A 26057-nucleotide genomic window follows, 5' to 3' on the forward strand; every position below is an offset into this window, starting at 1 on the left:
GTAATTAACAACTTGGATGAAAACCTTGAATCCTGGTAGCTCTGCCTCTTCATTTACAGGAGTGTGCAGTACTATTCAGCTGTAAACAAACATCTCATAAATGACTCTGTGTCAGATTTATTAACAATTTGCACCTTATTTTATACATATTCTACACCTAGCCATGTGCATGTTGTGCATCGAAGACTCACAACAGATTTAGACTCATTGTGTCTGTCACCTAGGTAAAGTAATCAGTTACAACGGCTTCTACAAACAATGGCGAGAGAGCATCCTTTTTAGTTCCACCAGCCACGCATATTACTTCCTGCCGTAGTAAATCAAACAACAGTTACCCACATGCTGCATGTGCAAATTGTTTTAACGTGTTAGCAAAGTTACAACCTATAAAAGTGTTACTTACTTTTTGCTCACTTTCACAGACACATGCACACGCTCTCTTTCTTCTCAATATTTAAACAAGACCTGCAGGTACCCAGTTCCAACTCTTAGAAATATCTCATTTCATGATCTTTTTTCCGGTAGTGTTCCACAAGTTAATAATGAGGAGAAATGGTGTGAAGCAACCTTCTGTTTGATGTCCATACATTTTCTCTGACTGGCCCTGATTAGGCATCGGTGTCTGGAAACAGGTGGATCATAGAAATAAAGTTCTGCTTTATGTTACGAAACCAATTTGTTCTTTATGGCAACAGGTCATACCTTTACACTGAGAGTCTTTCTCTCTGTAGACTCTAACAAGTAAGTGTTCTTGTTTAAATTTTATAGACATGTTGTGTCTCATGCGGTATACTGAAAATCATATTTCCCTCTCTGATATAATGTTTCGATGTTTTTCCAGCACTCCAATGTTCGTCTTTGACCTACAAGCAGCGGTTGGGGATGTTGCCTGGTCTCCATACTCGTCCACTGTATTTGCTGCTGTAACAACAGATGGAACAGTAAGAGTCTCTCTACATTATTTCCTCAATTTTGCAACCCGCAGCATGAGCCTAATAGATTTTGCATGTTTTGGCCCAAGAAATACTCGTCTAAACTACAGTGTGTGGATTATCCTCAGCTTTATCAAGAATGCTTAATTGATAGGACTAGAAAAATGTAGATATCACAACTGTGTCAAGCTAATTGATTAACAGTGTGGTTACATATGAAATATAATATATTCATAGTTTAGAGTTGCAGAGAATGAGAACACAACCAGTAACCAAAAGCTTGTCTGAAAACTGTGATTGCAGCCACCACACGTGCTGCTTACCTGAAGTCCCTTTTTAGACTTGCACTTCTTTCCTTTAATTCAATGGCATTTGAACCTGTCAGCTGTCATCAGGTAGATGTGAAGGTTACGTATGTTCGAAACAGATTGACAAAGCCAATAACGTTAGTTATCCCATGTCTTAAGCTTGACACTTTCAAAACTGAACATGTGAGATAACAAACAGCAGCACCAGCTACCACCTGCCACCCACTTTATTATTATCCTCATAATATAGTTATAGACTCAGTTGGCTAAGCCCTCGGCCTAGCCTCAGGCAATCAAGTTTGTTCAAACACAGCTTCATGTAGCAAAAGCGCTTCCTGCTCTCCCAGTAGTTATTGATTTCAGCCAAAAGTAATTTCACTGGATGCTGTGCTGCTTATCTCCACATATTTTCTTAGTATGGCTGCAAGCTGTCCCCATCTGTTTGTCTTCACAGCCTGCGCCACATTATAAAAGTCCAGAGTGTTGTGTCTGACACATTTCCTGTCCAGCGTGCCAGTGTGAAGTCGAGTGAGAGTGACAGGGAGGAAATGAGAGATGAGCAATTTGAGAGACACCTTATGTGGCAGTGTGTGCATGTGTGTCTCGTCCTCTCCAGTGCCAGGATTCGGTCACAATATGCCCTGTAGTATGTCCACTATCATAATTATGCAAATGATTTTACATCCAAGCCCAAGTCTTGATCAGACATTTACGTGAGAAACCATCCATTTTCACACCAAATTCACAATTTGTAATCTTAGTTATACATATTGCTACTTGTGGGAGCAATGCATATATCAACACTTTAATTGTTTAATTATAAATATCTTCTATGAACGAAGATATCTAGAACGTTTGTGATTCTTGGTTATTTTAGCCTTTAAAACTGGATCAAAGGCTATTTTTAACCATTTAAAAAACTCATTTTAAGTTCATGAGTTGGCATATATTTCACATAATATTTGTTCTTTAGAAACCAGAAGTGCCAAGATTGTAATTTACCATTTTTTCCCAGTGTGCTGAGCTCAAAATTGAATGGATCTGGTTAGACTGGTTTTAGGGATGCTTTGGCATAAACAGCTCTACATATTTGATGATTACTGAGTATGCAGGCACTAATAGTTCAAACTTTAAAGAATGACAAAATGACAGCAGAATCACATTCACTGTTGGGTTCTCAGCGCGTGATGTTAATCGGCATAATCTTCCCTAGGATACCAGTCTCCTTGCAGTACATTTGCAATTTTCTGTGACAAGTGTCTGATTAGCCTTGAGTGACTCAGCATGAGTTGTGTCCTCCCTGACGTGTATATACTGTTGATGACAACCTGACCTGCTGCTGTTGTCTCCACACTATAAAATGTCAGGCACTGTGTGTGTGTGTGTGTGTGTGTGTGTGTGTGTGTGTGTGTGTGTGTGTGTGTGTGTGTGTGTGAGAGAGAGAGAGAGAGAGAGAGCATGTATGCGTACTTGCTTGTGTGCATGGGTTCATAAGGATAATGACTTGCCTGGCGGGCTGAGGTGTAAGAATGACACAGACTTGTGTGGTGCAAACAAATATCTCTTCGCTCTATCTGTCCCTGCCTCTCCATCTGAGCCGACTGTCAGGGAAATAAAGTGTCAGCATGAAATAATAAAAAGTCCAGACTCATCTGCACATTATTAGCCTTCAAGTCCATATTTGCTTCCCATGCATTTGCTGTTAACCTTTTGCACACAGACTGCTGCATCTTTTTATTTAGCATAACTTTTGTGGAACTTTTGGATTGCCATCAAAAATGTTGGATTGGATTGCCAAATGTTAAGGTCAAGTGAAAAAAAAAAATTGATGTAATTGTCAATGCAACTTAAGTGAAGTTTGCTCTGAGGCATTTTAGTCCTTTGCACATTTGATTTCATTACCACCGAGTCTGCAATGAAATGATTACAGTGGTTAAACTATTAAACTATTAAAAATCCTTATTACATAAAGCTTTGTTCTCTCCAGTATAGGTTTGGCACTTTAGAAGTATAAATTCATCACAGTAAAATGTCTCTCTGCTTCAAGTTCTTGCATGAATTACAGATGTAGTCTGTGCCCTGCAATCAGGCATGACTAATGTTACATTAGTGCTTAAATGTGAACAGCAAAAACACCGTAGTTAATGGCTGCAGTGACAAGAGGTTGCAGAAAGTCACCATGCCCTGGTGGAGTATGATGATTGGTTACAAATTATGACTATGACACTTTGTGTGTAACTGATGCACACAGACAGTGTGAATCCAAGTGATCCACGCACAGTCATCTTTCTGATAAAAGGAGTGGGCTGCGCTTTGCAGTGGAATCGTCTAAAATGCACTCAAACAGAAAGAAATCTGTGATCTGGTTTCTTCTGGATAACAATGGCTGTAAACTCATTGGTATGTTGGACCTGCCAACACAGTGCACAAAACACACATGCTCATGTGGACAGCAATGCACACTCACTGAATTACTAGGAACACCCTTCCTTTCACCAGATGGTCAGTCTTGCCTCCCTGCAGAGAACTGTGCACCACCACAAAGAAGAAACACATGCAGGCCTTACTTACTTGAAATATCTGAATACTTCCTATTGTTGTTCTCAGTTTATGAGATGTGGGTTTGTTGCACATACAAACATTGTTGTTTTGGTCTACCACTGAAATGTAAGTCAATTAATCAGAGGGTCACAACTATTAAAAGATTGATAAATCTGTACCACTGGTATGATCGCTCCTCTTTTTCAGGTTCATGTTTTTGACCTGAGCGTCAACAAATACGAGGCGATCTGCCAGCAGCTGGTGGTGGACAAAAAGAAGACCAAGCTGACCCACGTCGAGTTTAATCCCATCCATCCTGTCATCATAGTGGGTGATGACCGAGGCTATGTCACCAGCTTCAAACTCTCTCCCAACCTCCGCAAGAAGCCGAAGGTTAGAGTCTTAACAAGCTTACCGCACCATTCGCGACTTCCACTTGTTCCACATCAATTAAAGCAAATCAAATGATTCATTCAGTCTAGTGTCCTGACCCCGAGCTAATTTTACTAAATAGCAAGTCTCTCCCACCCCCACCCTCCATTAGCATTACTAATTGCCTTTGTTGCTTTTTTCCCTTTATATTTATCCCAGTTAACAATTAGCCTCATTGTGTAGTGTTCTTAGTAAATGAATGAGTGTATGAAAAGCTACAATATAAAAGAAAGCTTACAGCATTTTTTTTCTGTGCTCTGAGTTTGGGATTTTAAAATGGTGAGGGCATAGAGAAATAAATCAAAAATTTACTTTGGTCAACTCACAATTTATAAGTCCCTGAAGACGCTGTTGCCACTTATGCTAATGGTTAATGGGCTGTGGAGTAATCACATCACTCTGTCTGAACATAAAAGAAACCGGGTGGCACGCTGAGTCACAACACTTTAATCAGGACACATTTAAAGTCAGCCCTACAGCCTCTCTATTCTTCCTGTGCATTGTTCACAATGGTGCATGTAAAATAGAATAAATTCTAATGACCAGTGTAATATGCATGCTGCATTATACATGGTATTGCCAAAACACAAACAGGTCCCTTTCACCTGCCCGCATAAACACGGTTTATAAAAGTACAGCATAATAAGGCATGTACACACATACACACACTCACAACACTGCCTCATTAGCGACCTAGGACCGTAGCCCTAAAGCATACAATTGGGGAATAATTGCTCAGTTCAGCACCAGTGACAGGGCTCAGAGCAATTTGGAAGCTACTGAAGCAAATAAGTATAAGACAGTAACACCCACAGTTAATATTATCAATAATATATCTTGTAAAATTCATATCTTAGCCTACCAAAACTATAAATATACCCAAAAGTGGTCTAGCCAAACTAGCCAATGTGTTGTACTTACCAATTGTAAGGGTTTCTATAAAGTAGATCATAGTCTTGGCGCTAGTACTATAAAAGAGTCCAACCCTTCTGTTATCTTTTAGTGCTCTTCTCTTCTCCCCAGTTTCAAAGTCATTGTTTGGACATTCCAGAATGAACTGCAGCTTTTAGTGTCCAAAATAGAAAATATGCAATGCACATCTCAGCAATAAACAGTCACTAACTAGACAGCATTACATACAATTGTTGTACTGTCCAGTAGATTCTGCCGTGTTACTCAGTGAGTCCATTAACATCAAATGACCCTGTGTATGTTCAGTACAACACACTGTTTAGCTGTTTTCAACATGAATGTGTTCATCTCATCTCAGCCTCCTACTTTCATGCCCACAAATCAGTGATGGGTCGATCATAAAAGTCGCATTATGAAGTATTTTATGACTTATCGTTATTGCCTCTTAAATAAAACTTCCATATTAAAATTTAGTTTTCTACATAATTTGTGTAGCATTGCCAAAAAATGAGAAGACATCAAATTGAAGGCCTTACAGTAAATGGAGAAAATTAGTACACATTCATATTATACACAGACAAGTCTGCCGTTTTATGTTTTTGGAAAATAACCAGATAAATAAGTATTTGGAAAAATAAATCCGGATATATTCAATTTGAGACAAAACCTTTATGACTGAGATCAGTTTTGAAGCTTTATTCACTTTGAGTTTAGCCTTTCACTCTGCTCTGTGAAAACTCATCACTGCCCAGATATATTATCTTGAGATATGATGGTCTTTCTTCAGAGGAACACCTTTGACTATTTCAAATGTCAAAATAGCCACACCGAAATATACAGCAAATATATTTTTTCCAGGGTTAAATTGAGGCGTTAGCTGCTCAGCTGTCATTTTTCACTATGTTCAGTTATGACTAGTTCTAGAAATATTCACTGCATCCCACCTACATACAGATACGTTAAATAGTACAGCACATACATTTTTTTGCTTTTAATATTAACAGTGTTTGAGTTGGTAAACAAATTGTCAAACGTCTTACTGTTTTCTTTTAGTAAGATGAAAAGTTCACACGAGATGCTTCGCTTCAGAATTGATTACATAGTTATTTCCATAGGTTTTTGAAAAATGACACTTTTTAAATATAATTTTTATATAAATTTAATACAAAGTCCTCCATTTTCATCATTTCATACTCTTTTTTTATTTAAAATACCACAGCACTTTAGAAGGCTTGAACTTCATCGCAACACAGAGGTTTGCAACAGGGTGTAGTCAATACCTGCAGGGGATGGCCTAATCAACAAATGTCCTTTTTTATTGAATATAATGATTTGGATGAAGTAATATCTAATGTGGATTGGTAGTTACAGTGTAACAGATGGATACACGTATATCATTGGTTAATACATACTGTTGCATCTGCTCATTAATGTGCCCACATGCCATTCTATTTTTACCTGTGGCTTTTTGAGGTTTATTCTGTTGGGCCTCTTAAATCAAAGCCGTATTAAGTATGAGTAAAGCCTGTAACAATTGTAGAGGAGCTTTGATAAGTTCTAATAAATATCCTCTCACAGAAGTGAAATTAACTCCTGCAGCAAAATAGAACTAAAGCTGTGCCATATTATATCGCTCTTAAGAGGCTGTGCTTTACTACACCCAGGAGGATTTAATGTCATCTCACCATAACTTTGGAAGATGGCTTTGAATTTGCCCTTTAGGCAGTAGCTCTGTGTCTCCATAGCAGATTTCACTATATTCAATAGACTAACATAAAATCTCTGCTACTTTTGACCCTGCATCCATTTCAATTTTTGTCTGCTTTTATTATCTTGCCCTCCTTTTTAACTCCCTGCTGGGTTTGTGGTTTCCCACAGTGCTTGGTAAGTATAAGGTCAAGTAATTTCTCATCTGTACGCGTGTGTGTGTGTGTGTGTGTGTGTGTGTGTGTGTGTGTGTGTGTGTGTGTGTGTGTGTGTGTGTGTGTGTGTGTGTGTGTGTGTGTGTGTGTGTGTATAATGTCTATAGGCCAAGAAAGGTCATGAGCTGCCTAAGGGACCAGAAGTGGAGGTAGCGAAAATGGAGAAGCTCCTCAGCCTGCTAAGAGAACCAGACCAAAACTCAGATTAAGGTGGTCACCTTGGTTTCTAAGCCAAACACAAATAGAGTGTTTCATTGCCGTTCATGAAAAACACTTATTTTGTTCACTCTATTCAGTAAACATCACATGACAACAAACCGATATGTATATGTTTATTAAAATGTGTTCTTCCAGCTTAAGTTAAGATGTCCATCATTTATTCATAATCACATCATATTTGTTGTTGAAATTGCTGTTCTTGGTGCACATTAACCAGGCATTATGATTTGTCTGACCTCCTCTGCAGGCATGTATAAAGCTCATTTCATATGTATGGTACAAGTTAATTAAGCTAAATAGCAAGGGGGAAAGTCACAGCATTGGACAGGGAGATAAATTACCCTACTAGACTGGGCACTTGTGGACCACATCCAAACAACTGGCACACATAGTCCTGGGCACCGTTCCAGGGATGGTAGCCTTTTAATGTTCCATCTACTGAATGGTTTCTGCCTTTATTTTTTGTTTTCATTCCTCTCATTCTTAATGATCTGCAGTAAAGCGCTGCCCAGTGCTCTAATGCTCACCTAGAATAACATTTTGCTCTTTGTCTCCCAAGCTCTTTTTCTTTCTGTCTTTCTGCCATAGAGAGTTCCTTTATCCTTTGGGTCTAGATGTGATCACATCCAGCAATTTCTCCCTTATGAGTAATTCATTACATTACAATTTCTCCAAGTGTGGTTGGAGAACGCTGCCTGATCATCTCATGTTTGCAGATGTGTAATAAATGAGAGTGCCCGTGTTGTAGTAATGAGAATGTGGCTGCAGTTATACAGTTATGTTGTTATAGGAAGCATAAAGGGTGGAAGCACTTCTACTACAAAGGTCATAAATTCACTGAATCTTCGCTAGCATGTCCAGAAAATGATTTCACCCTTAGGGCACTGACTTTTAAGCATCATTATTACGTGATATTCAGCAAGTTTCTGGAATATGTGGTAATTAATTGTTGATCAGTTAATCAGTGATTCATTCAACCTCAATATATTTATGTATTTATATAATATCTAATATATGTTTAAAGATATGAACTTCTTTGTTTTCTGACTTTCTCTAAACTTAATCCATTTACTCATATTGTGTTTCATATGAAAAAGAAAATGATGAAAAGGAGTATATTAGCAGTAGGTATATTTTCACGCATGGAGTAGGAATATATTTTGAGAACCTTTTCTTTCTTACTCCTTTTTGATGTACGTGTGATCTCAGCTGTAATAGTGGAGAAGTGGTTGAGTCTTAATAATTTGCAATGGGATGTTGGTAAAACTGAAGATCTTTACGTGATCAGCGTGTGATTCTGTCCAAAGCGAGCTGCCTGTCACACATGGCTGCAGGCAGATGTCACTATGAGGGCTGCTATTTCAACTAAGCATCGCTAGTTCTTATACAACACCCATAGCAAAAGCACTGTGCCTCACAGTCCACTGATATTTATGAGTGACAGTGACACACACAGACTCCACACGGGCTCAAGTCCCTGTTCTGAGTAACATACTGTTTCTCTTTTTTTTCAGGCCAACATATGAAATAAGAGGATATATATTTAGAAACCTCCAACAAGTACTAGTCATTCTTCATGTACTGAACCCCCCTTTCTCTCAGTCTGTACGTAACCTGCAGACATCCTTGTGACCATGTGTTCCTCTCGAGGCTTTTTGTGTGTGCGTTAAACACAGATTCGCACCGGCACTCCCCCGTGTGTTTTGTCAAACCAGTTACCAGATTTGACAAGTGATCGCTGTTTAAAAATAGTTCTCTCACTCCACAACAACTCATCCTTTCTGTTTTTGTGAGGCATTTCTGATTTTAGAGCGACAGCTGATTTCTTTTTTTTTTTTTTTCTTTTTTTTTTTTTTGACACTAGGAGAGGACAAGCTTCGTTATTGCTTGCAGTCAGGCTCAGTGCTCCTTCACTTCCCTCTCCTGTGGAGGAGTACGCTGAGGTCATAGCTTGTTGCTACATTTGACTCATTCTTCATCAGTCAGGAGGTTAACAGGTACTTGTGCTCGTTCATCTGCTGGGTTTCTGCTTCACTTGGAGCCAGCACAGGCTGCCTTTCTGGGCTAGAAGGAACCCTGCAGGCTCGGTAGAGGATTAGACAGAGGAGGAGAAGGAGGATGGCAACAAAGGTGTTGCAGGCGATGGCCACCAGTGCAGCTGTGGACAGTCCTGTGCTTCCTTCTGATTCCATATTTAAGACTGGACAGCAGTTCCCAGTGACGTTTAACCTAAATTTGAGCTTTTAAGTTGGCTCCTTGATGTCCTTAGTTCATTAGTAAGACCAAGCAGCAGCATATTTATTTAGAAAGCATGAATCTATAGGAGGTGATGTCCACAGAAGAACTTAACATATATCTCCATCATATAGTTAATTATGGTAATTATTGTGGGATAAAATTAATATGTAATATGAACATCAAAGTGGAGTGTTCCCTTCCACAAAGCGCACACTGTATTGTGCAGAATTTTTAGAGAAGACAAGCACAGGAAAGTTGGCTTGCATGTGTCACTTAAGATATGAATGTTTGCTCCTCAAGGTTCTGTTTTTCCTGATAGCTTCTTTAGGGTGACACACCAGTGCTCCGACATACAGAGGAGGCTCGCAGCACTTTCTCCCAGTGATGATTTCACAATAGTCTGTATTGTCAAAACACTGCTTATGATTCCAGTAAACGCCTGCAACTGTCTGTAAGAGAGAAACAAATAGAACAATTAGGAATAATTGAACACCTGTGGAGCATGAAATGGAAAGTGGAGCACAGTATGTCTCAGTTAACTCATCAATCTTTTCAATCAGTCTCCTTCTCCTTGCTGTTCATTGTTTTATATCAGTTTTATACTATATACTAATATATGTGTAACATTTGTACTATTTTTTAATGCCATCTCCGTCTAATTAATGTCTTTTATAATAGAAGTCAGCATTTGAGAGCACACACAGGCACAGAAGAACACAGGGATGAGGATCAAAACACTGGACACATAGGCAGGATGTATAAACAAAAGATTAATTTCAGTTTGACTTGCTGTAAACCCAAATAACCACGAACACGCTCAAAAACACACGAGGAACTGAACACAGGAACACGAGAACAGAGGAAGCAGATAGGAGGAAGCAGGCGTAAACACAGGCTGTGCAGGCAACCTGATAAACAACAGTGATAGGGACAGGATTAGAAACAAACAGGGAACTAATTGAATACAGGTTAAGCTAACATGGGAGGCACCAACAATTAAATAAAGAGGGAAAAAAACAAAGTCTGAAGACAAAACGATGACATCACTCCTCCTCCTCACAGTGTAATGAATTCAGGTCAGACTCAGTGTCCTTCCATTTTGTGGACCGTTATTGTGATAATGCATCAGCTCATTTCCTTAGATGTCTCATTTAAAATGACACAAAAACTTTGTAAAAAGATAATTAGCTCATATCTGTACCTCAGTTTTTTATTTCTTCACTAAACTTGAATTATGATTTTCAGTAAAATATAGTCCTAGAGAGTGTATTTTAAAATAAAACTCATATATCTCAAAGGCTGGATCTTGTGATCTGTGTCAGGATAGGTAATGTGGATTCGAAGATCAGGTTCATGACTTTTTACTTGATGATCAATGATCCTTTTGAGCCATTTGAGAAAGAAAACTTGAGGAAAGCCTTTGCAAGAATACTGACTCCAAAAAATGCTTCATGACTGAACTGATGGCAATTTTGATTTGACTTTGATTTAAAAAAAAAAAAAAAAAAAAAAAGCCATTCAAACTGTAATCCAGCATGCTAATTTTTTACTACTACACAATATGGTTTGTTTCTACTCTTTACACACTTATTAACCAAATTAATTATCATTTTTAGTAAACAGAAAAGCACACTGTATTGCCTGAACAGACAGAAATCCCCTACTTTGAGGAAGAAGTGAGAAAGAGTGTTCAGTAAGACTGTTGACTTAAAAAAAAAGATTAAAAAATCACCAGAGTAAATTTTACTGTATCATATAATAAGTCACCTTGTTTCCCCGAGAACAGGCAACTAAACTTAGAAGGTGGATTCCAGATATCTTCTTTATTGTGAGTATTAATATATTATATATAAAGTACTATTACCAAGGATTTTCTCAGTTAACCATGCAGAACAATGGTACTGTAGTGGTATATTGAACTTACTTTCAAAACAAATGCTGAACCTCAACACTAGCTCATAAATGCTACTGGTAAACACTAAATCATTACTGGCCAGAGGATTCTTGGGCAAGGTAGCTAGGTAAACCTCACCACTGTTTTCAATCATGCAAACACTAAAAACAACACATCTACAAGGTCTAAACTCAAAATTACCGAAATAGCATTAAATCGGTCATGATGGTTAGCCACCCCTGGTATGAATGGAACATCTGTTTGGAGCTATATGAAAGCCTTCCCTTCCAGCTGAGTGGCTACGCAGGCAGCGAAAGGGAGCATATGCCCCATTTGTACACAATTATGCACACCATATCTACTGTGTTAAGCTTAAATTTTATACAGCCGCCGCTAGGTTGATGCAAATTGATCGCAGGCCACTGTAGCTTCACATGCACCAGCTCTGCTTGCACACGAGAATTCGATTTCATCTGGCTCCACAACCACAGCTAATAGAGTTAGCGCTGCTTTTGAAGCAATAATATCAGTTTGTGATTGTTACTAATCCAAATCAACCAATGGACTGTGCATTCCTACTAATCGCATCCTGTTTCCCTGCATAACTCACATGCTACAAGCTCGCTGCACACTGTGCACTTTGATTCACCAAAATAAAGTTGTGGTAACCTACTCTCTCCCCCTCTCTCTCTCTCTTTCTCACACATACATGCATACATGGTTGCTGTGCTCATCTTTCTTGACAACTGAATATCTTTAATAAAGGTGGACCAGTTGCTAATGTAGATGCACATTAACCAGACAGAAATTCACTCCCATTATTTTCCCATTTGGAGGATTAGCATGTCAATATGTTTACACTGCAAAAGCACTTACCAGTGAACAGTGAACTTATGTTGCGCGTGAATAGTGTTGTCCCGAAGATCGCTTTTTGAATCTTGTTACTTTCTAAAAACATGAAAATTCATTTTATTTGTGAATATTTTATTGTAAATGAAACACGTCACTTCATTTTACTCATTGCTATCATCATTGCCATGTAAAAGCACAGAGGCATCTAGAGTTTAAGGCACTACAATCGTTGCTCATCACTGATCTTGGGATTTGAGGCCTGTCCTGATCTTTGCTCTGCATTCTCAAGTTAGTGCTGAATAGCATGAGTACAGCCACTTCCCGTGAGGAAAAAAAACGCCTCTTCAAACCCAGTGAATCACATGGATATAACCCTCTATGTGTTATTCACGTGACTCAGTTGAATCTAGCATGATTTCTATCAGTCAGTCTTAAATCTGCTTGTCTCACCTAACTATTGAGAAGCCCTTCTAATTCCAATATCTGCATGGAAGTGACAGCGCTGTCACACCTAGACTCGCTATCACCTCTTATCAGTCTCATGTTAATCAGAGTCCCCTGCGTCAGTTGATTTCATACCCCCACATGTGCAGTTGGAGACCTGGCTGCCTGCAGAGTGTGACAGGTGGATCTGATAAAGTCACAGAACATTTGATCTGGATTTGGTGCAGCCTTCAATCCTCAGGTGGAAAGGAAGCTCCATTTTTTTCACTCTTTAGTGATTAAGGAGGATACCTCAGTCACAACTGGTGATCTCCCCCTGATCTCATAACTCGCTGCGTACTTAAATAGCACCAGCTGGCCCCAGTCCTATGGAAAACATAATTCTAATAACAATCTTAACTTCAAAACACTAAGAATGTTAAGACTTTCCAATTTGTTTTTATCACGCTATGTGTTGCTATGGAGCAAAGTCTTACATTCACAGTAGTTGCACACTTACCCGACACACTGAGGCATCAGTTTTTCTGCTGTTCTTTGAATAAATATCCCAGCGTATAAGTCAGCCATCTTCCATTATTCACATGGATAACAGTTCCTTCTCCAGCTGTCTGCCATACTCTGCTCTCCCCTCTGTCTCCCCCGTTTCTTTTCCTTCTCCACCTGCTCCGCTGCACTACAGACAACTGAAGACGAGGCAGGACTGCGCACTGTCTGCCAGAGAGCTCTCCAACAGCAGAGATTCAGAGGGGCGAGAGGGCGAGAGAGAGCGAGAGCGCGAGAGGAGGGGCCGTGCAAGTGGATGTCAGCGGTGATATCAAGCGTAGGGAGAGGGGAATGGTTTGGATGTAATTACACAGGCCTCCTGCTGCAGACAGGAGGAGGGGGTGTGAAGGTTGTTACGGGGAACAAGCAAAGCTGCCTGTCAGACAAAACAATGACTTCTGCCTTGCATCGCAGTTCACAGTATGGCCAAACAAATAATTTCAGCTGTCAAAAGCAGGAAACTGGGAATCAAACAAGGAGAAGCTAAATTAAGACTCAATCATAGACATGGTTTGTGGAACTCCGAGCACAATGCTCATAACTAATCTTCTAATTGAGGGCCCGGTGGCGCCTGTGTCTGGCAGCCTCGCCTCTGTCAGTGTGCCCCAGGGCAGCTGTGGCTACAATGTAGCTTGCTATCGCCAGTGTGTGAATGTGTGTGTGAATGGGTGGATGACTGAATGTAGTGTAAAGCGCTTTGGGGTCCTATGGACTAGAAAAGCGCTATACAAATGCAGGCCATTTACCAAAGTGTCCAGCAGCACCTTGTCCACTTTGATCCTACAAGTGTCCCTGACCCCGTGGAGTGTAATAGTGATCCATTTATGTTTTTTTAATATGATTTACTCCAAGTGGAAAAAAAATAAACTTTTAAGTCAGAACATATGTTCTCTTCTTTTGCAGCTTATCTCAATACTACAATCAAAGTGTCAACATATCACTGCGGTTGAAAGTTCCTGTAAGTAACAGTATCATATGAGCTGCATTAACACAGAGATGTAGTCAAGACTACTAAATATCTGAATAAGCAGAGTGAGACAATCAGTAATGCAGCATTTGTGGCGCACACAGCATACCCTCATGTAACAAGACACCAAACGAGGAGATCGTGTTCTGTTGCAAAAACAGGTTTCTGCTGCAGATTCGGTCAAATTGTTCTGTCTCGTGATCTTTTATTGTTCAGGTTACTCCAAGTTTGACACGTTTGAGGTCAGTGTGGTGTATTAAGAAGTATTTATAGCAATGTATGATGGGTTTACTTGATTAAACTTGTCTGATTACAGCCAATTCTGGTCGATAGAATCGTAATGTTACAGTTTGCTGTGGATGACTAAGCGCACGTTAACGTTAACACATTTCAGTCAGACTAATATAAAAGAATCCGTCCTCTGTTTTCATGGCTCACTGTCAGAAGCTAGAGACACTAGAGCATTTAGCTTGAGGCCCCTCTGCAGGACAAAAGAATAATGACAGGGCAAACAAATGTAATTACTGCTGGCTTTAGGGTGCTGCTTTGGACCTGTGTTGCAAAAGGAATTGTGGAGTCATTGTCAGATTTTACCATGCTTACAAAAGCATCTGCATTGTGCAGTAACTGATTTCGTATCTATTTTCTGTTTGCTTTTCTGTATACTGTTGGTGATTCACCTGATTAGGACCCAGTATGTTGAAAATGTTATGGCTTTTCAGTCTACAAGGTGTTGTTTTCAGTGTGTGGACAATACGCACTTGTCCTATTATTGGCTTCTCTTTCAAACAACATGCCGCATATTGTCAGATTAAATATTTGTGCCTTGTAATTTACAGATCTAATTTTAGTCTTGCTGTTGCGCTTTTAAACATCACGACATGTAGTTCGTAAGGCTTTCAATTTCTGCTGACTGTTGTCCAGATAGCAGTGCGCTGTGCTGCACAATCTTGAGAACTGTTTAGGAGAGATAAGGTTGTATAACGTTCTCTGTGTCTTTCACGCTGACCTGCAGTGTGGCTTTTCCACCTCTGTTTAATGCGCATTTGTATTTCATGGTTCAGTGGGGTTACCGTTCTATTTTAAGTTTTCATTTAATTTAACGAAATACCCAAAAAAGCACAGTTATCCTTAAATAAGGTGTTCATGAAGTCAATGTTTCAGTCGTATGCCGCTTCCTGAATGTACTGAAAGTTTGACTTTGTCTGTGGTGTGTCTCATTTTTTTCAGCAGTCAAGCAGTGTAAGATTTAAGTATTTTAAAATGTACTTCTATCACTTTGGTGTGCCACTTTTTGTGTGTAATGTATGCAATACATCGTCGTGTTTGTCTCTGAATAGAAGTTACAGTCTTTATGGTTGCCTTTGCATGATAATTTTTGTAATTTCCTGGAGCACAGATACTTGGGGGCCGCTGTAGCAGCGCACCGAGCCGAAACACGCCCACACGTAGAGTTGATTAACATAACTTATCAGAATGGAACTGTAAGGCTGCAGGACGTGCAGTTCACACAAACAATCTGTTTTCAAACTGGCTGCACTTTTTAATTCAGTGAAGTCGTGCTAGTCTAAGCCTGCATTTGCCTTTGTGTAGAGTGTGATGACGTAGCAGAGATACAGGACAGCCAAGCACACCCAGTCAACTGTGCTGGCACAGTTTGTTCCCAGGTAGCGCTGTGATTAATACATACATTTATGTCATCACATGCAGCGATTCCACTTATATTTAACTGTGGTGATTGTAGTGTTGTGTGTGCTTTGGCCTTTTTAACATTGCAGGGTTTCCCTTAGAGCCCGTTTTACTAAATTCCACCTAGTTAGGTTCAAATATGCCCCTTCACAACTTTAACCCTGAATGTTAAAAAAATTATGCTTACCCAGTAGTACTGTACAATAGTACATTATAAATCTTTGCTTTGAGTAGCAATTTGACTTCTCACACTCACACTTGGTTGTGATTCTGTTTTACGATGGAGACATATAACACTGGCTGCTTCATCAATATCACATTTACAGTAGTGATGGTGATTTTGAAAATAAAAACTTAAACTAGAAATGTTGCCAATGAGGTGCAATGTTGTGCTTTTCTACTTTATAATGGTGTTTAGTTCTCAAGATTAATCGTGACCTTGCCTGTATAGCTGCATGCAATTCATACGTCCAGCTGTGAAAGTAATATATATAAATGAATGAATTTGTTCTCGTTAGATTGCTGTGGGTGATCATACAGACATGAGGATGACAGACTAATTGGAGGGAGTTTGTGTCTAAAAATGGGCTATGTGCACAATATCCTTATAACAGGTGAACAATGGCTGCATGTTGATTTACTTGAACAAGCCTGTGGTGAGCGGATCAAATGTAAACACTGGTTCAGTCAAAGGATACAGTTCAAGGAAATCTGAACTTTTGTACAGGGGAGTTAATGTGCTAAAAACTACAAAGTTGTTTCATCTTAACTGCTTGCCCAGGTAATAAACACAGTTTAAATCTATTACTTGACCATTAGGTTGTACGGTTGCCATAAAAAGTTTTCCGTGTGGTGGAATTTAGCATCTAACTGCACGTACGTCACACATGGTAAATGTCAACAGCCATTGTTTGTGTTCTGTGTGATCACAGTTTTCATGCACAGGACAAATTGCAGCACGTCAGAAAAAAAGTTTTTGGTTTGTGCTTAAAGTATAATTTTTTTTTTAATTAGTCTCAGTTGGAAAAAAAATTGCAGGCCCATAAAAAATGAACAAAAAAATGACAATAGTATAAAAAAATGTTGACCCAAACATTTTTTTCAGCACCATTTCATAAGCCTGAGCGCATTACATTATTAAATTCTTACATAACAGGGTAATCATCTCTCTCAACAACCATCCACCTAAACTACCATTAGCATCTGTAATGATCAGGACTTGGGAGTGCTTCACGAGGCCAAAGTCATTGTCGGCATAAGCAGCATCATTGTTGACGTTTGCAGACTTCTACAAATACAGGCTGACATTTTCTCAAACGACTGCAAATGTATTTTATCAAATGTGCTGACCTTCAGCGTCAACAAATTCAATTTCATTGTTAGTCAGTTAGCATTAAATGTAACGACGATGGCGTTCAAGGTAGCACTCTTCAGATATTATGGATTGTATTCAGGGTAAAGATGAGGTCAGGCCCCCAACTTTACTCTTGTGTTTGATGCTCACACACTGTCCCCGACAACATTTCCAGAAGGTAAAACTATAGCTATAAAAACCCACTGGACCTTAAATAGAGCACAGCTAACAGGCAGTCTAAGCTGTCTGGTCAAACCAGTGGAGGGTTCCACAGTGAAAGCATCACAGCAAAAATAGAGCTGCGAGAGAAATGGATATTAAAGTTCATGATCCAAATGTATCTGAAATAGGCTACTGTGTCTATTTGTTATCTATCTAGCTTATGCCATTTACCCCAAAGCATGTGACCTAATGGAATTTTTTTTTTAAATTGAGGCAAAAGTCTTTAATTCTGAGAAACAATATACATTTTGAAAATTAACAACAGTACCCATTTTTTCACCCATCCATCAGTCCCATTCTTTGGAACACAATAGAAATAATTAATTATAATCATAATTAATCAGATTTGACAGTCATTCACCGTCACTAAAAGGAAGAACTGATTTGGTTTTGGTTGTCAAGGGTCAACAAAACACTTTCTTGGTAATAACACAAGAATTAATTAATATCACAAATGTCCGATAGGATAAACATGGTGACATTTCATATTGAAAAGGCCATCAGTTCCATCATAATGTTTGTAAAAACTCTGTAACCCAGAAAACAGATGGAAATCTCCCATTTTACCTATCCTATAGATGCATGTGGTAAGCAGTAATATTTAGGTCAGCTGTGGTGTTTAAACAATGGTAATTGGCATTCAGGTGCCCCAGAAAGTAACCCCCACACAATTACATGACAGTACCAGCCTGAACTGTTGATACAAGCCATGATGGATCCATTGTCTCATGTTGTTTTACCCTAATTGTGAGCCTGCCATCCACATATTGTGGCAGAAATTGAGACTCATCAAGCTAGGAAACATTTTTCCAGTCTTCTGTTATTCAGTTCTGGTGAGCCTGTGTGAACTGTAGCTTCAGTTTCCTGTTCTTAGCTGACAGGAGTGGCACACAGTGTGCTCTTCTGCTGCTGTAGCTGATCTGCTTCGAGGTTCAACATGTTGTACATTCAGAGACGCTCTTCTGATTCTTTACTTTTGTGCTGATCCCAGCAGATCAGCACTTTCTGAAATAGTCAGACGATATTAAATTCCAGTCATCATTAAACTATATGTGACTAAGCGGACATGAATTCAACCTGACTGGCTGGCAGATGCATGGTAGAAATTCTAGTCTTAGTATGAAAAAAGAAGAAAGGACCTTTTCGTTTTTGAATATCAGGTATCTAAATGCATATCGCTCTTTCTCTGCTTGCACAGCATCGTTCCCACAGTGATCCTATTTAATTTATTCCAACTAGATCAAACTGCTGCCGGATAGGAGGAATGTGTCATGCGATATGTACACATGAAGGGTCTATGCAGTGCTAATGGAAGCGACTTGTTTGAGTGGCCTATTTATGCGCACCTCGCATGAGTCATGGAGTGCTCTCCAAATTTACCGGCTGTAATGCGGCCAACAACACAACAGTACAGCTTCATGATGAATTATTGATGTGAATGCAAGCTGAAAAATAATATGATTCACTATTCTTGTGCAGAAGAATAAAAGCAGCGCGCTCACAAAGATGGAAGTCATAATCTCTTTTTGAGGCAACATGAAACATATAAATGGAAACTATTTTAATTAATTGTGCATGTGTGAAATTTTCTTCGGCACATATTATGGTCGTCATTTTCCTGTCACAAAGTCTGTCTTGATCCCTTGATAATCTTACAAAGTGCTTTTCAAGTTGCCTTATCCCCACGCTCATTTTATCTTTTTTTTTTCCATCCCGTCCTTTCGCGTTTTGCTTTGGTGTGACATCAAAGAGGTTGCACTACAATCACGCTGCATTTCTCTTTCAAGTAAAGGGAGATAATAGAACAAGATTACTGCCAAAAGTGATTTGTTAAGTGCATTAGAATAACTGCTGAAACTTGGCAGCGGGCCTGTTACATCAGAGGGACTGCTATGAATTGCACCTGCAAGTAGGAGATAGGTTTGAAAGAAGAAGAAGAAAAAACACTGCATAACTGCAAACCAAATTGCAAACTGCAGATTTTAGTTTCTCTATATGTGGAGCATGTATGTGTAATACGTCTCTCCCTGGGGACCAGGGAAAGCATCATTACCCTGCAGATAGCTGTGCAATATATGAAAACAGTCTGAAAGGCTTGTTTTTCAGTAGCAACAAGAAAACAGTTATGAGTCATGAGTTGAGACTGAAATGGACGTACAGGATCATGACTCTCCCGCTTAAACCCGTCTGAATCATCCCTTTATTCCCTCCCACCTTTAGGCCACTTTATGTTGCTTCATGAAAGGATGAGTTTTGTTTGACCATGTGAGAGGCTGAGCAATCTGCCACACAGAGGGCAGATCTGCTATATTTAGCTGGGCATATGCTGCGACATATCAAACTACAGGGAAAAGTCCCGGCATGGAAGGTCGTAGTTCAAGGCTCAAGTTGTGAACTTGAGGCTGTGCAGGTCTGTATAAATACTTTGAATTGTGTGTATTCAGGGTAAATTATTGAAAAGCGATAGGTCGTAGGGTCTAACAGGGTGCAGACATAGAGATCTCAAATGCATGTAACATGATGCTTGGTTTGAGTTTACTTTTATGTGATTGTAATGCCAAATTTTACTCAGTCGTGACAGACCACACAGGAAGGAACGCAACTGCAGCAATAGCTCTTCAGTCAACAAGACAGAATAACTAAAGTGGCAAGAAATGTCTGGAACTGATTTTAATACACATATATTTTTAAAAATGCATTTAGGCAGCAGGCTCGTGCGAACACAGCTGAAGAAAAAGAGTAAACACCAAATGCCAAATATTCTAACATCCAGTCCAAATATGGGGCAAGTCCCCCCAAAATATTACAAGATACTTTATTTCCCATTGTGTAGTATCTTCAGGAGTTCTCTCATCAGACCCTTGCTGTCTGGTAAATGCAAGCAACTTTTAAACCTCACAGCCTAAGTTTGTAACACATCTTTAAGTCTCATGCAAAAAAAAAAATACAATAAAAAAACAGCAATTGTAGATAATCATAAACACGAGGCACAAAGTCAGGGATATAACTTGTAAAAAAACAGCAATTGTAGATAATCATAAACACGAGGCACAAAGTCAGGGATATAACTTGTAATATAATTTTTCCAGCATTGGTTTACATTTATATTAACTGCTGTGTTTATAATCAATCATCACACTAGGAAAATAAAGCTACAGAAGCAGAACTTGTGACTGGATTTGATTTCACAATTGTGTGTTTTAACATTTCTGTCATCAGAGGAAAAATTAATTTATTCTTCTTATGAATTATTTATTCTTCCAAAAGTCTCTGTGTGAACCATGGTGGCCGCCGATACGCTGCACTGCGATACACATATTTCACATGCTCTTTGTAACTGCTACAGGAATGAAAATAACATTTGTTTGTTTACACAATCATTTTCATAATAATTCCAGGTTTGATGCACAGCAGGGGATTATCTATAAATACAGTGAAGCTAATTAAGACACTCTGTGTTCTTAAAAAGGTCAATTGGGCTTCTACCTCGGAGAGATACATTTGTAAGTTATACTCTACACGCCTAAATTATTTTCATATTTCATTGTTATCAGTTGTTGTCTTTTCAGATTCTTTATCCACCATTGTGGTTTAACATAACTGGTTTTATTATCATTAAAGAAGGCATTACGTTCAGGATCTTTATCACTCGAGCTATGAGCAACAGTAAACAGTGGATTGTTTACACCTTTGTGGAAAGCTGCCTTTTGCAATCAAATCTGGAAAGACATTAGTCACTGAAGTCTACATGCCCACCAGATTTTACATTCACTGATTTTTTGTAAGGAACAACATAGACAGTAAAGTAAGCACTGTACAGGCTAAAGTAAACATGAGGTGAGTCTGAATCCTTTCGTTGGCACCTGAGCTCGTAATGAGTCTTCAACTCTCTGCTCTCTCTGCATCCACTGCACTAAAAATCCATCTGCAACACAAAGTACATTAAATGAATGACTAATTTTTCTATATTATATGTAGTGGTGAATAGTCAGTAGTGGCAAGTCTCCCATGTACAATTAAATCTATATATTATATTTATTCGATATGCATTACATGTTGTACACTGCTCCAAAAATTAAAGGTACACTCTGTAATCAGAGTATTGATCTGGTCAGTTAAGTAACAGAAGCTTTTGTTAATTAGTTTCAGCTGCTTTGATGTTAATTAAATTAACAGCAGGTACACAACAGGGACAACAGTCAAAACAGGATTTTTTTTATTACTAAACAAATATGTTGGACTGCTTTCTTCCATTTGCACAACATCTCTAAAATTAGAAATATCCCGTCTCAGAGTGACGCTGAAAAACTTCATGCATTTATTACTTCCAGGCTGGACTACTGTAATTTTTTATTATCAAGATGTCCTAAAAACTCCCTGAAAGCCTTCAGCTAATCCAAAATGCTGCAGTAAAAGTACTGACAGGGACTAGAAAGAGAGAGCAGATTTCTCCTGTTTTGGCTTCCCTTCATTGGCTTCCTGTTAAATCCAGAATTCAAAATCCTGCTCCTCACATACAAGGTCGTAAATATTTAGGCCCCATCTTGTCTTAATGACCTTGTAGTACCATATCACCCTATTAGAGCACTTCGCTCTTGCTCTGCAGGCCTACTTGTTGTTCCTAGAGTATTTAAAAGTAGAATGGGAGGGAGAGCCTTCAGTTTTCAGGCCCCTCTTCCATGGAACCAGCTTCCAGTTTGGATTCGGGAGACAGACACTATCTCTACTTTTAAGATTAGGCTTAAAACTTTCCTTTTTGATAAAGCATATAGTTAGGGCTGGACCAGGTGACCCTGAATCCTCCCTTAGTTATGCTGTCATAGGTGTAGGCTGCTGGGGGATTCCCATGATGCACTGAGTATTTCTTCTTCAGTCACCTTTCTCACTCACTATGTGTTTATACACCTCTTTGCATTGAATCATACTTGTTATTAATTTCTGTCTTTCTTCCACAGCATGTCTTTTGTGCCCTCTTTCTCCCCTCACCTCAACCAGTCGGAGCAGATGGCCCCGCCCCTCCCTGAGCCTGGTTCTGCTAGAGGTTTCTTCCTGTTAAAAGGGAGTTTTCCCTTCCCACTGTGGCCAAAGCGCTTGCTCATAGGCGATCGTATAATTGTTGGGTTTTTCTCTGTATGTACTATTGTAGGGTCCACCTTACAATATAATGCACCTTTAGGCGCCTTCAGCATAGCCTCAAAAGCTTGGAGGAGAATCCAGGAGAGCTGGACCGGGCTGTAGAAGGTCCTTAGCCCGTCAGCAGGAGTAACTGCTCGATTGTGCAAGAAGAAACAGAATGAGGACTACAGAATGACCTCCAGCAGCCCACTGGTGTGAATATCTCTGACCAAACAATCAGAAACAGTTGTCATGAGGGTGGCTTGAGGGCCTGACGTCCTCTAGTGGGCCCTGTGCTCACTGCCCAATATCATGAAGCACACCTGGCATTTAGCCTAAAATACTGGAATTGCCAGGTTTACCACTGGCGCCGTGTGCTTTTCACAGATTAGAGCAGGTTTACCCTGAGCACATGTGACAGACATGAAAGGGTCTGGAGAAGCCTTGAAAAATGTTATGCTGCCTGTAACAATTTTCAGCATAAGTAGTTTGGTGGTGGGTCAGTGATGGAGGCATATCCATCAAGGGACACGCAGACTTCTACAGACTATGCAACGGCATCCTGACTGCCATTAGGTATCAGGATGAAATGCTTGGACACATTTCAGACCTTATATTGGTGCAGTGTTCTGGGTTCCTCCTGGTGTACGATAATGCCCAGGCTCATATGGTGAGAGTATGCAGGCAGTTCCCTGGAAGGAATTGATACCACTAACTGGCCACCACACTTGCCTGATCTAAATCCAACAGATCACCTCTGGGACATTATGTTTCAGACAATCCAGTGCCACCAGATTGCATCTCAGACTGTCCACAGTTTCAGTGATGTCCTAATCCAGATCTTCCAATCTCATTAGAAGCATGCCCTGATGTTATCAGGCACGCATACAAGCACATGGGGGGCTACACGAGCTACTCAGTACCATCAAACGATGTGGCGTCCTTTTATTCCTAACACATTAGATCTAAGTGTTCCTTTAAATTTTTTTGAGCAGTGTATATTATATATATTTAATGTGACCTTTTACGCTGTAATATTAAGGTTCCAATAAAAGATTAGGCTTGTATTTGTCACCCTCATTCAAGTCAAGTCAAAAATCATTGACTTGACTTTCACTAATACGCATGACAATAATAATAGTACTAACATAACTCATGAAATTAGCTATGTGTAGGGTCATGTCTCAAGTTATAGTTGCAATATTCCAATATAAAGTTTTTAGAAATTCACTTGAGAAGTTTTTATGAGTGGCAACAGTGCTGAGGCTGTCTTACTGTGGTAAAATGAACAGTGCAGGAGATGGCGATGATGAGAAGCCCGATGATGACTGAGGCAATAGCCACATAGAGCGCGTTCCTGCCCAGCCGCCTGGAGCCTTCGTAGTCTCCGCTGTAGTAACTGTTTCTAGACTGGAAGAGAGAAATCACTGTAAAGAGTAAAAACTCACCGGCAAATCTGCTAAAAACACAAAATGTGGTACGCAGAGCTCTCTGAAAAGTCTATGAAAAAAGTTTAATCAGTGGTTTTGTTTTTTGTTTTTTTTTTATTTGCCAAGTGAAAGTTTATTTCCATCAACAGGCAGCATGAAAATGTAATTTTCCAAAGCGGAAGATGAAGTAAGTTTGTTTGATGGGCAGAGCAGGTGTCTGTGTGACTGGGTTACATCTTAGGGTCCAGCACATCAGAACACTGTGTAAGCGTTACATTTAAAGCAGCCTGGACAAGAACATGTTTCATTTCTCTCTGACTCATTATTTCCTTAATATTAGAGCACAGAGCATGCATAGTCTAACACAGAGGCGTGGGCAATTCATTCTCCCAAGGGGCCACGTGACACACTGGAACTGTTGTGGAAGACCAGAGCAATAAGCTGAACTCTGCTCAGTATTTATCTCTTTATAAACTGCTACTGGTAAGAGTAGATGCTACTATCAGTCGTTAGCTGTGGGCTCTTGGGAAAATTAATTGCCCGCCCATGGTCTGACATGATATTAAAACCCCATCAAGTTTTATTGTTTAGACTTACCATGATAGAGAAGACCAAAGCCACAATGTTGACGGGGTATGCAGGACAAAAGCATGTAAAAATGGTCAAACAAAGGTAGCTTTGAAGAGGAGGTGGTAGTTCCTCTACATAACCACTGTCGAAAAATTCGCTCCCACTTAAGGAGCTCTTTAACTGTGGATTTAGCACTCCAAGTGCCATCGAATCTGACAGCAAGAGGTGAAAAACCGAAATTTAAAAATGTTACAGAGAAAACAGAAGCTAAAAGAGTGTTCTAAATACAGCAGGAGGGCGTTTAAGTCTAACTTTTAACTTTGGAAAAAAATAATGAAACCAACAGCTTAAAACTCAGCTTGAAAAGTCTGGTCTTGTATACCGGGTCTAATCCTTCCTCAAAGCTGGGAAAAAATGAAGTTTGTAGGGAGAGAAGGCGAAGCAGAGCTGGGAGAGGATCACTAACCCTGCTGGCCTCCATTCAGAACTCTGAACCTGATAGAAGTGTGAGGGATCAGACTGTTTACCACTGCTGGCAGCCCACACAAACATAGTCACTGCACTGCAAGATGGATTCATGTTCTTAGCACAGCACGACACATGCATGGAACTTCTGATGAAACAATGCACCCTGTTTTTTAGTTTGTCGGGTTAAAGACTGTGAAAATTATGAATATGGGAACAAGTCCTTCAGGCATATTCACTGTATTTGTTTACTCTGTCAACTCTATCCATGCAGTTTTGGTGAAAGTTCTGTTGTTAAATTTGCTACCGAAGGGAAGTCTATGAATACTTCAACCCACCAAAATTGGGAGGACTTTCATAGACTACAGGTAAAAGTGGATGCAGACTTCTTGCAAGACTTCTTGTTGTTTCGTTCAGTACAGGAGTCTTTGTGGTGGGTCAAAATGTAACTTTATTATTCTGCACTTGTAGTTCTATCAAGTGTGACAAGATACCCAACACCACTGGCTGAAATGTAGCCCCAAACCATGACAGAGCCTCCACCATGCTTGACAGATTTTCATGCCAGTTGTTTTTTCTCTGTTTTCCTTCCTTAAAAATGGCTTCTTGACAGCTTTCCTTCTACTGAGACTATTTCTGATGAGGCTTCAGCTAACAGTAGATCAAGATCTGTATCTCTTAGGTCCTATGTCAGGTCTTGGCTGAATTGTTTTTTAAAGACATGACTTTCAGGTATTATTCATCTGCTGTAGATAGTTCTTTAGGCCACTTCCTTTTTTGTCCTCCACCGCTTTCAACAAATTTTTTACAGACATGCAGCACACCTTGCTGAGATATGCCAAGTTTTCAGATAATAGCGGCTTGGGAATCACGGTGTTGGTGCTAAAATATGTCTATGTCTGTCAATCTATGTTACCTTTGGTATTTTTTATAGAGTCAACTAAAAAATGGGAACGAATTATGTGTTTTTGTGACAGGCTGCTAGTAACAATGTGCCTAAAGATAGGA

At 39.5% G+C, this 26057-nt stretch overlaps 2 protein-coding genes and 1 long non-coding RNA gene across 3 annotated transcripts in view; 1 reads left to right on the forward strand and 2 right to left on the reverse strand.

The window, feature by feature from the left end:
• Positions 1-7406, forward strand: part of dnai1.2 (dynein, axonemal, intermediate chain 1, paralog 2) — a 16439-nt gene extending 9033 nt beyond the window's left edge. Inside the window, exons 18-20 of the mRNA XM_085456162.1 lie at positions 842-941; positions 3989-4174; positions 7155-7406. Coding sequence (XP_085312288.1) covers positions 842-941; positions 3989-4174; positions 7155-7256 — 388 coding nt within the window. The 3' untranslated portion in view covers positions 7257-7406. The remainder of the gene's footprint in view (positions 1-841; positions 942-3988; positions 4175-7154) is intronic.
• A 2050-nt stretch (positions 7407-9456) lies between these two features.
• LOC146709172 (uncharacterized) lies at positions 9457-13436 on the reverse strand. Its single transcript, XR_014920421.1, has 3 exons — positions 13194-13436; positions 12275-12346; positions 9457-9953 (listed from the first exon to the last, which is right to left on the reverse strand). It is a non-coding gene; the product is annotated as an uncharacterized LOC146709172 (long non-coding RNA).
• Positions 13437-20124: 6688 nt separating this feature from the next.
• LOC146709173 (transmembrane protein 233) lies at positions 20125-25080 on the reverse strand. Its single transcript, XM_085456176.1, has 3 exons — positions 24612-25080; positions 23860-23994; positions 20125-21394 (listed from the first exon to the last, which is right to left on the reverse strand). Exons 1-3 carry the CDS (start codon positions 24789-24791, stop codon positions 21383-21385), a joined length of 327 nt encoding a protein of 108 aa, XP_085312302.1. The 5' UTR covers positions 24792-25080; the 3' UTR covers positions 20125-21382.
• Between the last annotated feature and the right edge of the window lie 977 nt (positions 25081-26057).

This window comes from Copadichromis virginalis, linkage group LG5 (genome assembly GCF_057382275.1).
Source record: "Copadichromis virginalis isolate Kocher_CV1m ecotype Utaka linkage group LG5, C_Virginalis_male_GT1.1, whole genome shotgun sequence".
Lineage (NCBI taxonomy): Eukaryota > Metazoa > Chordata > Actinopteri > Cichliformes > Cichlidae > Copadichromis > Copadichromis virginalis.

Excerpts from the sequence above, each read along its gene's own strand:
- LOC146709173 (XM_085456176.1), bottom strand. The coding sequence starts at position 24,791 with ATGGCACTTGGAGTGCTAAATCCACAGTTAAAGAGCTCCTTAAGTGGG. Across the intron at positions 23,995-24,611 it reads CTTTGGTCTTCTCTATCATG|TCTAGAAACAGTTACTACAG; the intron begins GTAAGTCTAAAC and ends TCTCTCTTCCAG.